This window comes from Canis lupus, chromosome 6 (assembly GCF_011100685.1).
Source record: "Canis lupus familiaris isolate Mischka breed German Shepherd chromosome 6, alternate assembly UU_Cfam_GSD_1.0, whole genome shotgun sequence".
Taxonomy (NCBI): Eukaryota; Metazoa; Chordata; class Mammalia; order Carnivora; family Canidae; genus Canis; species Canis lupus.
Genome location: NC_049227.1, coordinates 28,756,112 through 28,770,710, shown reverse-complemented (window position 1 = coordinate 28,770,710; position 14,599 = coordinate 28,756,112). Strand labels below are relative to the sequence as shown.

At 41.7% G+C, this 14,599-nt stretch overlaps 1 protein-coding gene across 1 annotated transcript in view; it reads left to right on the top strand.

Moving 5' to 3' along the window:
• The first annotated feature begins 1,363 nt into the window (after positions 1-1,363).
• The window catches only part of RRN3 (RRN3 homolog, RNA polymerase I transcription factor), a 28,679-nt gene continuing 15,443 nt past the window's right edge, over positions 1,364-14,599 (top strand). The window contains exons 1-8 of the mRNA XM_038540295.1: positions 1,364-1,510; positions 3,208-3,313; positions 4,690-4,746; positions 8,951-9,040; positions 9,147-9,276; positions 10,095-10,154; positions 10,523-10,586; positions 12,319-12,388. Coding sequence (XP_038396223.1) covers positions 1,422-1,510; positions 3,208-3,313; positions 4,690-4,746; positions 8,951-9,040; positions 9,147-9,276; positions 10,095-10,154; positions 10,523-10,586; positions 12,319-12,388 — 666 coding nt within the window. The 5' untranslated portion in view covers positions 1,364-1,421. The remainder of the gene's footprint in view (positions 1,511-3,207; positions 3,314-4,689; positions 4,747-8,950; positions 9,041-9,146; positions 9,277-10,094; positions 10,155-10,522; positions 10,587-12,318; positions 12,389-14,599) is intronic.

Here is a 14,599-nt window from a genome sequence, read left to right as displayed (position 1 = left end):
GAGAGTGCCGATGAATGTAGATTTAATTTTTTTCCCTCTGGTTTGGGGATAGAGACTCCTAACTCTGGGAAACGAACTAGGAGAAGAAATGTGTGTGGGAAATATCAGAAAGGGAGACAGAACATAGAGACTCCTAACTCTGGGAAACAAACGGAGGTGGGCGGGGGGTGGGGGTGAATGGGTGACGGGCACTGAGGGGGGCACTTGACGGGATGAGCACTGGGTGTTATCTGTATGTTGGTAAATTGAACACCAATAAAAAATAAATTTATTATATATATATATAATAGAAAAGCGTCCCTATGGCCTTGGCAGAAAGACAGTTACTGACGATACACTGTTGCAAAATAGAGCAGTGTTTTATTTCACAAGCTGCTCCAGCTGGTTCAATGTCCTTTTGATGGTTCTATACAGTTTCCAAAGGTTGCAACATGTTGCATTCCTAGAAACCGAGGGGCGGGTCACTCCCCCCTGCCCTCCTCCGCTTCCTACCCTCCCATCAGGCCTGGGCACCTGCCGTTCCCCATTCTGGAAGACCTTTCACTGCTTTGTTGGCCTGGCCGACTCCTGGACCTCCCTTCAATATTTAAGTCCGGGCATCCCGGGTGGCTCAGCGGTTGAGCATCTGCCTTCAGCCCAGGGAGTGATCCTGGGGTCCTGGGATCGAGTCCTGCGTCGGGCTCCCTGCATGGAGCCTGCTTCTCTCTCTACCTGTGTCTCTGCCTCTCTCTCTGTGTCTCTCATGAATAAATAAAATCTTTAAAAAAAAAATTTAAGTCCAAGGGCTAATGCCTCTTGCAAACTGCCCTCTCGCTCTTTGATGTCTCATCCCAGATCACCACCGCACCTGGGTGGTGATCGCTGGGTAAGTCGCTCCGTCACACCTCAGTTTCTGCAAAGATGCGATCAGCGGGGATGTCTGTGAGGGTGGTGCCAGAGGGCACAGAGCCCAGGATGCTGGGTGGTGGAGCGGCGCGGAGTTCGAATCCCCCGCCCCTCTCTCTGCGGGCTTGACGCTCAGTTTCTTTAGTGTGACTAAGGGATGCTCTGACTCCGTAAAGTTACTACTCGAGGAACCCGGCCACCGCTTAGCACCTCCGGGGGGGCCCCGCCCTTCCTTCAGGACCCCCGGGGCTGGTCCGGAGACTCCAAGGACCTCTCCTCTCCCAGTGCTGCATCCACTGCAAGCGCGGCCCGGCGTGCGGCGGGGAAAGTCCTCCACGTGGGAGGAGGGGCCTTGACGCAGGGCGCGGAGGAGACGACTCAGGAGGCGCTCTAGGCCGCCGGGCTCTCTGCGCTCACACGTGGGGCTCCTGATTGGCTGGAGGCCGCCGCGCGCGCGCGCGTCTTCCGGTCCAGAGGGTGGCCCCAAAGAGCACGACTTCCGGCAGGAGCTGCAGTCGTCGCTCGCGTCGGGCCCAATGGCGGCCCCGTTGCTCCACGCGCGGTTTCCCGGAGATGGGGCTGCCTCGAGCTCTGCAGTCAAGACTCTGGGCGCGTCGAGGACCGGGTGAGGAGACCCCGGGACGCTTCGCTCTGCGCCGTCTGGGACAGAATCCCAGGACCGGGAGTTAGGGCGGCGGATGTGAAAGGGCCTGGGGGCAGAGCTGATGGAGTCGGGGGAGCAACGGCTAGAGAGGGTCATCTCGGGTCCTCAGGAGTGAGCCCATGTCCCCGAAGCGGGTCGTAAAGATGGGAGAGGGGGCTGGGAGGGCGACTCTGTCCCCCGCACGGGCCTCCCCCACCGCCCCCCCGGGCCTGGGTACTAGCCTCTCCTTAACTCCTCCCTCCGGCGTCTTCGTCCAGACTTGGAAGGAGTTCCCTGGGCTCTTTGATTTATGGCGGGGGGTGTGGGGGGGTGCTGTCCTTCATGGCACACGGTGTCGTAATTTTTTGTTTGAAATTTGTTAACATGTGCACTTTTTTAAAGTATGTCTCAACTTTTTTTTTTTTAAGATTTATTTATTTATTTGAGAGAGAGAGAGAGAGAGAGAGAGGGGACGCAAGCTGCGGGAGGGGCAGAGGGAGCAGGGAGAATCTCACGCCGACTCCGCGTTGAGCTAGGGACTGCAGGTGGGGCTCCCATCTTAAGACTCTGAGATCATGACCTCAGCCAAAACCAAGAGTCCCATGCTTAACAGATCGAGCCGCCCAGGCGCCCCTGTCGTCCTCAACCCTTAAAGCTCGTAACCCCCATGAAACATTTCAGGGTTTAACTTTTGAGAGTCATTATTAGTAGGATGCTGTTTTTCCGCCCTCCGTGTAGAGGAAGAAAACTTTGTGACACTTGGCAATTTTGTCATTCATAGTATTTAAGTGCCTATGCTTTCTTGTTTATTTATTTATTTTTAAAAAAGATTTTTATTTATTCATTCATGAGAGAGACAGAGAGCAAGAGAGGCCGAGACACAGGCAGAGGGAGAAGCAGGGAGCCCGATGTGGGACTTGATCCCGGGACTCCAGGATCAGGCTCTGGGCTGAAGGCTGCGCTTAAACCGCTGAGCCACCCGGGCTGCCCTTCTTTCTTGTTTAGATGCTGAAGACAGGAGTTTATCAAAAGACAGTATTTCTGCTCTTAACAGAGCTTAGAGTCTAAGGAGGGAAAGGCAGTGGCCAGGCCAATAAATGAAGGAACAGTGTGGTTTCAGGTAGAGATAACCTGAAGAAATAAAACTGGGTGATGATGGGGGGAGAGGGAGAGGATGAGTACTTGAAGATCTCAGTCCCTCTAACATTTGACCTTCAGCTTGAATGAAGAGCAGAACCCAGTGAGTGAAGATCTGGAGCATGAGTGTTTCTGATAGAGGGAACAGCAAGAGAAATGGGAATCAGCTTGGCAAGTTTGAAGAATAGAAACCAACTGGCTGCAGTACGTTAGGTTGGAGATGAGGTCAGAGAGGTAGGCCAGGGCCAGATTAATGTAGGACGTTGAAGATAAGCGACAGAGTTTGGGTTTGTATTCTAAGTGAGGTGGGAAACCTTTGGAGAACTTGACAGGAGAGTAGAGTAGCATGATCTGTCTTAAATTTTGGAAAGATCATTAGATCACTGAATGAAGAATGTTGGGAGGTTAGAGTGGAAGCAGGGAGGCCAGTTAGGCTTTAGCGGTAGTCCCAGTGAATGATGTTGGCTCAATAAATGTTGACTGTTACAATTTTCAACCTTCTCTGTTCTGCACTCAATAGTGTGGTAATCTCGGTTCTACAGGCTTTCAGATATGCTCACGTTAGAGAATGATTTCTTCAATTCTCCCCCAAGAAAAACTGTTCGGTTTGGTGGAACTGTGACAGAAGTCTTGCTGAAGTACAAAAAGGTAAGAGGAGATAATGTGATGTTTGGTGTCCTTTCCCCACCATGCTTTATTGAGATATAATTGATATGTGAAGATTTGGTTTTTGTTGGCTAGGATATAATTGTAGCCTTTATACTAAACACCAGTAGACATAGTAAAATGAATTTTAGACGTCAATCTTGAAGTCAGTTATTTAATAACAACAGTATGATGCTATCAGCTGAAAATTAGTAATAGCCTCTTTGCTGAAGTTGTAGACCTTCAAATGCTTTATTTGCATAATATCTTTAAAAAACTATCAAATGCTAGGATAAAAAATCATTAGATCAGAGCATTTTCTTTCCCTTTTTAAAGACATTTTTTAGAGAGCAAGCACATGGGGGAGGGGCGAAGGGAGAGGGAGACAGACTCCCTACTGAGTGCAGACTCCATCTCACAACCTGGAAATGATGACCTGAGCTGAAACCAGGAGTCGAACTCTCAACTGTCTGAGCCACCCACGCACCCCAAGAGCATTTTATTTCTTTTTTTTTTTTTAATTTTTTTAAACTTTTATTTATTTATGATAGGCACACAGTGAGAGAGAGAGAGAGGCAGAGACACAGGCAGAGGGAGAAGCAGGCTCCATGCACCGGGAGCCCGACGTGGGATTCGATCCCGAGTCTCCAGGACCGCGCCCTGGGCCAAAGGCAGGCGCCAAACCGCTGCGCCACCCAGGGATCCCGAGCATTTTATTTCTTAAGGAATTACCTAAGCATTGTTTTGGGACAATAAACCAACTCTATCAGTAGGGATTTGTTTTGTTTTTTGGTTAGGTTTTGTGTTAGTTTAGAAGTGATTCTACTAAATCTCAGTGATGGAAGAAAAATATGAATGTCTTTTTGTATGTATAAGCATTTTAAATCCATATATGTGAAAGGATGGTCTCTTCTGTCATCAGCTGTTGTATTCAGGTGTCAATAGGCACGTATACCTAGATGTGAACAACCTGTTCGTATTCATTTTCTTTTTTTCCAAGCCTCCTAGCTCCACTCACATGAGTTTTTAAATTTTTGTAGTTAGAATTTTACAATCCACTGATCTGTGAAAGTTATTTTATTTTATTTTTTAAAATTTTTATTTATTTATGATAGTCACACACACAGAGAGAGAGAGAGGTAGAGACATAGGCATAGGGAGAAGCAGGCTCCATGCACCGGGAGCCCGACGTGGGATTCGATCCCGGGTTTCTAGGATCGCGCCCTGGGCCAAAGGCAGGCGCCAAACCGCTGCGCCACCCAGGGTTCCCTGATCTGTGAAAGTTATGATGTTCCGTTTGTAATAGTAAAAAGTCCTGCTATTTGTTTTTTAACAGGAAATTGAAGCAAACTACTTTTTTCCCCCCCATTCTTGTTTAGGGTGAAACAAATGACTTTGAGTTGTTGAAGAACCAGCTATCAGATCCAGACATAAAGGTAACTAATTTACATTTGATCATGAGCAAAGTTGTTGCCACAGATTGAGTTTGCAATTTTGGCCCTATTCTGTTCTCAAGAACTTGCTCTCAGTATGATCCCCCACTTTAATGCGGTGGCTCTCAATCAGGGACACTTTTGCCCCCAGGACACATGCGGTGATGAACTGAAGACATTTTTGGTTGTCACATCTTGGGGAGGGAGGGCTTCTACTAGCATCTAGTGAGTGGATGATGGGTGCTGCTAAATGTCCAGCAAAGTACAGGGCAGCCCTCCATAGCAAAGAAGCATCAAGTCCAAGATGTGCTCAGGAGAATCCCTCCTTCATCTTTCCTTTTGGAACCTCTTTGGTCTGTGTTGCATGCAGCTCTCATGTCTTTCCACTGCTAAAACAAAAACACAAATTGACTTGTGTTTCAAGCTGCTACTACTACTACTCTTTTCAGCATTTTTGAAAATGTTTCAAGAGAAGTAGCTTTTAAGATATATACCTGTCACATAGTCATGACTCAGTAAATTTTGTTTCCCTTTTTTCTCCCAATTCCCAGTTTTGGAAAAAATAGTCTATTACCATGGTAATGGTAGATTGCCTGAGATCAAATCCTTACTCTGTTTCCCAGTGTGTGATCTTGGGCAACTTGTTTAACCTCTCTGCTTTTGTTTTTGTCTTTGTAAAACCTGAAAAACAAGAGTGGGCTTTTAAATTAGAGGTTTTAGAGGATCCAGTGAGTTAACATATGAGAGGTGCTAGGACAGTTCCTGACACAAGGGGCTTTGTAGTTTTTATCTGTTGTTTCTGCTGACAGTGCGTATTTTCTCATTTCCTGTACATGTTTAAATCCACTGTGAGTGGATGCTATGATAACTATGATAGAGATCTTTATCTTTTTACATGTGCCTTTTGTGACTGCAAGAGGTCCTCTGCATCTACTTTATTTGCTACCTATTTGAGCATGGGCTCTGGCTACATGGGTTCCCTCCCTTACTGGCTTTGTTACTGGGTAAATATACTGCACTTCTAAGCCTCACTACCCCCCGCTATAAAATGGAAACCAGTGGTAGCACCTACCTCATGGGGTGGTTGTAAGGATTAAATGAGTTATTGTGTGTTAAAATTTTAGAACAGTGCCTGGCATGGTAATTACTATATTAGTGTTTACTATTATTATTACTTTACTGACAAAACTCCTGCTGTTTGAGATCCAGCTGAAGTATCTTTTTAAAATTTATTTTATATTTTAAAGGATTTTATTTATTAGAAAGTGGTTGTGAGAGAGAGCATGAGCAGGGAGAGCGGGAGAGGGGCAGAGGAGAGGGAGAAGCAGATTCCTGCTAAGCAGGAAGCCTGATGTGGGGCTTGATCCCAGGACCCCGGGATCATGACCTAAGCAGAAGGCAGACACTTAACTGACTGAGCCACTCAGGCCCCTCCGAAGTGGCCTCTTTATTTTTATTTTTTATTTTTTAAAAATATTTTATGTATGTATTCATGAGAGACACAGACAGAAGCAGAGACACAGGCAGAGGGAGAAGCAGCTCCATGCAGGGAGCCAGATGTGGAACTTGATCCGGGTCTCCAGGATCACACCCTGGGCCAAAGGGAGGCGCTCAACCACTGAACCACCCAGGCGTCCCGTGAAGTGTCCTCTTTAATTGAATATTCCTTGGTTCTCTATAAGTACATGGTGTTCATTCACTCTATTCTCCACCCTTCCAGCGGATCTTCCTAATCACAAATCTGTCCTACAAGGACTTCGGTAATTTATCTCTGCCCCTCTTTGATTCCCTGATTTATCAGTTGACCTGCTTCCCACATAGTCTAGCCATAACTGAACTACTTTTGATTTTCTGAATACATGCTTGTTACTCAGTGAGGGATGTAGCCCCCAGAGAACACCCAGTCTGTTTACAGACAGCAGAAGTGTAACTTCCTGTTTAAAACTTTCCTTGGCCCTCCAGCCCTCCAGTTCTTCTGTGAGTACAAAGAACCATTTTCCGTTATTGTTGTTTTTAAGTTTTTTTTGTTTTTTTGTTTTTTTTTTTAAGTAATCTCTACAACCCAGCGTGGGGCTCAGACTCAACGACCCTGAGATCAAGGGTCATATGCCCCACTGACTGAGCCAGCCAGGCACCCCACTGTATTTTTTATCAGCACTTCTTGGTGGTGTCTTGACATACCCCGGCAGTTGCAGCAGTTGTGTCTGTGTTAGTTCAGAAAGTGTTGCAAGTGATTTGCTAATAATGGTTCAGTACTAAAGCATCAGCATTTGCGACTAGTTCACTTTAAAAAATGGAGCAGTTTACATGGTAGCCTTATAATTTTGTTGCACTGTTTTTTAGTGGAAAAGGGATAGGATAGAGTTAATTCCGTTTTATTTGCACATAACTTAGCTTGTTTTCTCTGCTTCAGGCCTTGGTGAGACACCAGTAAAGCTACCTTTACTGATTGTGGACATTATGAAATTGCACCATAGTGCAAATGAGTTGTGATTTACTTGATTTTACTGCCTGCTTACTTGGGGTTTTATCAGGAAAGAGTTGATCTCATTGAAATTTGTCACAGCACATGGCAAGCAGTCATGGTTGAATGAAGTTGAGAAAAAGGCAGTGGGCTCCTTCTCTGTGTGGAGCATGGCATTGTGGAAGAGTTGCAAGAACACAGGCTTTGACTCAGACAGGTTTGAACCTGGTTCTTTATTAGCTTCTCAAATGGGCAGGTTGAGCCATTCAGGTTCTTACCCTCAGTTTCCTCAGCTGTAAAATGGGAATAACAGCTCCATCGTCAACATGTTAGGATTAGTAAGAGATGCATATGCGTGGTATTGAGCATCATACTTGGTACCTGCTGTGTTCTCACTAAATAATACTCCCTATCAGTAGTCCATACCTGCAGGTACAAGGCTGGCTGGTAGTAGTCTCTCACGTAGGTACAATACTGTCTGTAATAATCTATCACTGGAAGCACACCACTGTTAATAGTCCCTTGTTATAGGTACAACATTGTATTGCTTTTATTTATATATGCCTTTCCCCTACGGAGTCTTAATTAGCATTAACCATTTCTTTCCAAATTGAGGGGGGGGGGTTAGTTTGTTCTTACATACGTGGTACATGTGAGTTATTACAAACAGTATATATTTACCTGATAGCATATTTTATACATGACTTCTTTTAGTAGTTTTTCCGATGTCACTAAAAGTTATTAATTATGAACAGTAATTTTATTGCCTGAAAAATATTTCATGGAGTACTGGAGCCAAGATTTATATATTAAACCTTTTTTTTTTTTTTTGAGAGAGAGGGGGAGAGAGCATGGCATGAGCAGAGAGAAAGGGCAGAGAGAGGGAGAATCTTTAGCAGGCTCCACGCTCAGCATAGAGTCTGACGTAGGGCTCGATCTCAACAACCCTGAGATCATGACCTGAGCCAGAATTAAGAGTCAGACACTAAACTAACTGAGCCACCCAGGCACCCCTGTATATATAACACATCTTAATACATTTAGATCTAGTTACAGGTTGATTTGAGAAAAAGTTGTATGTATTGATGTCCCTAATTAATTAGCTTAGATTGAATGTTATCAACATGTTTCAACATCAGCATGAATAGAGAGGAAATAGAGGTAACTCTAGTCCTTGTGGTCTTTTTTTTTTTTTTTTTAAGGTTTTTTTATTTACTTATTCATGAGAGACAGAGAGAGAGAGAGAGAGAGAGGCAGAGACACAGGCAGAGGGAGAAGCAGGCTCCATGCAGGGAGCCTGACGTGGGACTCGATCCCAGGACTCCAGGATCACGCCCCGGGCCAAAGACAGGCGTTAAACCGCTGCGCCACCCAGGGATCCCCTAGTCCTTGTGGTCTTATAGGGATTTGAATCTGCCATCCTGCATTTGAAAAAGTGTCACATGTCAACATTTGAGATATTTCCACTTACTTAGGGCAAAGGAAGTGATCAGAATGAAGTATTCCATTTAATTCTTTTTTCTGTATGTCTGAATTACTAGTTGTAATGTAACATTATAACATCCTTCTGTTTTAATACAAACTAAGAAATTTTCATTCCAGTTTGGCTTCAGTGTAAGTTTGTAAGTTTTTTCTCCTAATTTAAGTATTACTGGTAGGTGCTTGGTGCACTATAGGTATCACCTTTTCAGTTAATGTAGAGGATTTGTGATTTTGAAAGCACTTTTCTTTGTTTGTCTTAAGGATGACCAGATGATAAACTGGCTGTTAGAATTCCGTTCTTCCATCATGTACTTAACTAAGGACTTTGAGCAGCTTATTAGTATTTTATTGGTAAGTTTACCATTTATTTCACTGGTATGTGCTTCAGTACTCTGAAAACAGAACATATTGTATCAGTAAAATGTTTCTTTTATGTTTCTCTTCCTCCCACCTCTAGAGATTGCAGTGGTTGAATAGAAGTCAGACAGTGGTGGAGGAGTATTTGGCTTTTCTTGGTAATCTTGTATCAGCACAGACTGTCTTCCTTAGACCATGTCTCAGCATGATTGTTTCTTATTTTGTACCTCGTAAGTGGTTCTTTGCTTTTTTTGCTTTTTCATTTTTAAAATCTCTGTATTTTATTTTTATTTTTTAAAAAGATTTTATTTATTCATGAGATACACAGAGAAAGAGGCAGAGACACAGGGAGAGGGAGAAGGAGGCTCCCTGTGGGGAGCCTGATGTGGGACTTGATCCCAGGACCCTGGGATCACAACCTCAGCCCAAGACAGACGCTCAACCACTGAGCCACCCAGGTGTTGCTTTAAATACCTCTTAATTGGGCAGCTGGTGGCTCAGCGGTTTAGCGCTGCCTTCAGCCCAGAGCCTGATTCTGGAAACCTGGGGTCGAGTCCCACGTCGGGTTCCCTGTATGGAGTCTGCTTCTCCCTCTGCCTATGTCTCTGTATCTGTCTCTTTCTCTGTGTCTCTCATGAGTAAAAAAATAAAATCTTTTAAAAAAGGAATACCTCTTTATTAAAATAAAGCGTACTTTCTAGGAACAGTGAGGGGATTGTGCCAACAAGGAAAATTCTGAGATGCATATTGGCAACAGTTTAGGTACATATCTATTCCTTATAATTTCTGTGGAAGCATCTAGATTTGTTACTGTGATTTTTTTTTTTTTTAGGGTTATAATTCGCTTTAGTGAGATTTTCATGAAATGTTAAAATCAGTGATTTTTATCTTTAAAGTTATTTGAGTTTTTTTTTTTTTTTTTTTTTTTTAACCTGCAAATTCAGTCATTGTACTATGTTTGGACAATGGAAAATCTCTTTTTTGTGTAGCAGTCGATTGTTTAGATTGGTGACAAAAAGAATAACATATCTTGTTTTTCCCTCAAAAGCCCGGGTGGTAATTAAGGAAGGTGACGTAGATGTTTCCGACTCTGATGATGAAGATGATAGTAAGTATAAAGAGAAATAGAAGAAAGTGCAAGGGATGCTTCCTGTGTCTGAGAGAATGCATATTGAATGATAAAATATAGGGCAATGCCAGGGTTTATTCTTATAGGTAGACTGTGACAGATGGCAACCTTTGATGGAATCTTTTTGTTACATTTAGCATTAACATGTAATCAGCTGCCTTTGATACATTACTTATGTAATTGATCATTTAGTCTCCTTTGATAGTTGGCTCTGGAGAAAAATGTTAAGTTTAATTTGTTGCTAATAAATGATTCAGTTATGTTTAGTGGGTGTTTTTAGCTTAAAATACATAATTCTTCAGTTTCCAATTTTATTTTTATGCTCATACTTAGTTTTCTCATTGTAGATCTTCCTGCCAATTTTGACACATGTCACAGAGCCTTGCAAATAATAGCAAGATATGTCCCATCGTGAGTATCCTTTTGTTGCTTATTTTGAATCATGGTCTTTAAGTCTCAAGAAAATTATAATCAATTAGTAGGAAATTATTATGTTCACAGCATCAAAACTCAAGTTGTATTCTACATGTTGGTTTTTATTTTTCCTTTTTTAAAGATTTTATTTATTCATGAGAGACAGAGAGAGAAAAAGAAAGAGAACGAGACATAGGCAGGGGGAGAAGCCTGCTCCACGCAGGGAGCCTGATGTGGGACTTGATCCTGGGACTCCAGGATCATGCCCTGTTCCAAAGGCAGACGCTTAACCTCTGAGCCACCCAGACGTCCCATATTCTACATGTTTTTGTAACTTGTAGATAGAACAACCACATTCTACATGATGGCGTTTTAGTTCTCTCCGTTGTCTTTTATTTAAAAATTAGGACGCCTGGGTGGCTAAGCGGTTTAGCTCCCTGTATGGTCTCTGCCTCTCTCTCTCTCTCTCTCTGTGTCTCTCATGAATAAATAAATAAATTTTTTTAAAAATTTAAAAATTTAAGAATTAATAACTTGATTAAAATTATTTAAATTGTTGCTTAAAGCTTGTGTGCAAATTTTCTTCCACATTTTGTATTGTGGTTAGAATTTTGCTTTGGCCTTCTACAAGATATGATATCCAAAAATTTTCATTTAACCTTGTGTCATGCCATATAAATAAAAACTGCAGTTCAAATACTGTATGTGGATTACATTTGAATTTTTTTTCTTAAAGATTTATTTTAGGGACGCCTGGGTGGCTTAGAGGTTGAGCATCTGCCTTTGGCTCAGGGTGTGAGCCCAGTCCCAAGATTGGGTCTCACATCAGGCTCCCTGCATGGAGCCTGCTTCTCCATGTCTGTGTCTCTACCTCTCTCTCTGTGTGTCTCTCCTGAATGAATAAGTAAAATCTTAAAAAAAAAAAAAAAAAAAAAGGATTTATTTTGGGGGGCCACTTGAGTGGCTCAGTGGTCGAGCCTCTGCCTTTCACTCAGATCAGGGTCCTGGGATCCAGTCCCATTGTCAGGCTCTCCACAGGAAGCCTGCTTCTCCCTCTGCCTATGTCTCTGTCTCTCATGAATTAAATAAATAAAATATTTATATTAAAAAAAAGATTTATTTTATATACTCCCCCTGAGTAGGGGGAGAGAAAGAATCTCATGCAGCCTGCCGGCTGCGTGAGGAGCCTGATGTGGGACTCCATCCCATGACCCTGAGATTGTGACCTGAGCTGAAATCAAGAATCAGTTGCTTAACCAACTGAGCACCCAGGCGCCCCATATTTGAATTTTTAAAAAGATAGAGAAAAGCATAGATTTTTAAGAAAAGCATGGATTTCTTTTGGAGGGGTGAACTTGAAGTTCCTTCTCTAAGTTTATTTGCTAACGTAAAAAAATACCAAATTGTTACTTTTTTCTCCTTTTTAAAATAATATATGTGCACGACATTGGAAAACATTTAGATTTTAAACTGAAGTTTTGTCACTTAAGTAGAAAAAAGAATTGCCCTTTAATTTGCTATTGATAATAAGGTTAATAGGGGGTTAGGTCTCCCCAAGTTATTGTAGATTTTCTCTGAAGCCATGTGTTTAAGTTCCGGTTATTTGAAGTAGTTAGTTACTATTTGTCTCTTACATCCGTATTTGCTCTTAAAATGGAAATGTCACTTTCCAAGAAACTCCAATTAACATGGATTAGTTGATTTTATTTATTTATTTATTTTTAAATAGGACACCATGGTTTCTTATGCCAATACTGGTGGAAAAATTTCCGTTTGTTCGAAAATCAGAGAGAACATTGGTAAGAAATCTTTTCATGGGGAAAATAATGGAAATTTTGGTTTAGTTTTAGGTGATGTTACATCTATCTTTGCAGTTGTTTTCTAGATTAAACTCAAGAGAAAGAATTTGACTCAGATTCCTTTCTTAGAAACTCACTAAGGATGTGAGTGCCTTTGCCTCACTAAGGATGGCAGTGCCTTTTTCCATTATACAAATCAAGGGCAGAATCCATTTCAGAAATATCTGAATAGGCTTAATGAATATACAGATAAAAATTACAAGAAGGTAATAGTGTATGTAAATTGTAAACATGCCCTACTTGAATATAACGTATGGATGAATTCTTAAGTTTTTGTATAATATTTGGATGATCTGTGGTTTTCAGTAATGAGTAGTGGTTTCTTTTTAAGCATAGCTTATTTTTTTCCTAAATAAGGTCTTGTAAGTGTTAAATACAGAGTTAGTAAGATTTTGCTAATGCTTGTGATAGTCTGCTTCACATGGGATATTATAAATCTTGTCTCTCTTATAGATATAAAAATCAACAACCCACTAGAAAACTGCATTTAGCAACATGAAAAGAGTTGCGTGCCATGACGAAGTGAGATTTATTCTAGGAATACATAGATACATTTAATACCTGTTAAAATCAGTTGATACAACACAACACATCAGTACAATAGATGACAGAAACCACACAATCATTTCAACAGATGCAGAAAAACATTTGACAAACACTAAAACCCTTTCATGACAAACATAAGGGAACTTTTTCAACCTGATAGAGGGCACCTATGAAAAACTCAACAGGTAACATACTACTCAATGGTGAATGACTAAGGGCTTTCCTCTAAGATAAGGAATAGAACAAGGATGTCTACTTTTGCCGTTTTTATTCAGTGTTGTCCTAGAGGTTCTAGCAAGGGCAGGCAGGAAGAGGAAAAGGCATCCAGATTGGAAAGGAAGAAGTAAAAATGCCTGTATTTACATTTAGAAAAATCCTGAGGAATCCTCAAAAACACTATTAGAACTAAAATGAGTTCACCGTGGTTATAGACTATAAGATTCAGTATACAAATGCCAGTTGTACAAGATAATCTATTGGGGACAGTGAACAGTCTTTCCATAAATGGTTGTGGGACAAATGGAAATCTACATGTAAAGAATGAAGCAGTTCCCGCTTCCCCAAACAAAAATGAACTCAAAAGTGGATGGAAGACCTAAATGTAAGCTGAAAAGAAGCTCTTTGAAGAACACATGGGTGAGCATTTTTTGACCTGGGATTAATCAATAATTTCCAGATAGGATGCCTGAAGCACAGGAGCCACAGAAAACCAGACAAGTTCAACTTCTTTAAAATTAAACAGCTCAGCTTTATTGGACACCTTTGAGAGAATGAAAAGACAACCCAAACAGTGGGAGAAGATACTTGTAAGACATGCATTGGAAGGAGCATATCTAGAATATGTGAAGCACTCTTTAACATCTTGATAATAAAAAGGCAAATAACCCAATGTAAAAATGGGCAAATGATCTGAAAGGTTTTTTTCCAAAAGTGATACATATATGGTCAGTGAGCACATGACAAAGCTCAACATCACTAGCCATTGAGGGAACACAAGACAAAACCATAAGATCCCACTTCATACCAACTTGGATGGCTGTGCTCAGATAGTAACAAGTAGGGTTGAGAAGTAGAGAAGTCAGAACCCTCGTTGTATTACTGGTGAGAATGTATATAGTAGGTGGTGGAACTGCTTCGGAAAGCCTTCTTGACATTTCTTCAGAAAGATTAAACATAGAATTGCCATATGACTTAGCATTTCCACTGCTAGGTGTCTATCCAGCAGAAAATGTATGTCTACACAATACTTTACACAAATATTCAGAAGCAGCATTATTCGTGACAGCCAAAATATAGGAACAAACAAATGTTTATGGGCCAGTGAATAAACAACATGTGGTATCCACACATACACACACACACACAATGGATATTACATGGTTATAAAACGGGATAGTTTACTTGCTACAAACAGTGAACCTTGAAAACATGCTAAAACGCCACGTAGTATAAGATTCCATTTACATGACAAGTCTAGAATAGGCAAATCCTTAGAAAGTAGATCAGTGGTTACTTAGGGCTAGGGGGAGGTACGTTACTAAAATATACAAAATTCCTTTTTAGGGTGATGAAAGTGTTATAAAGTTGGTTATGGTGAGGTTGCAC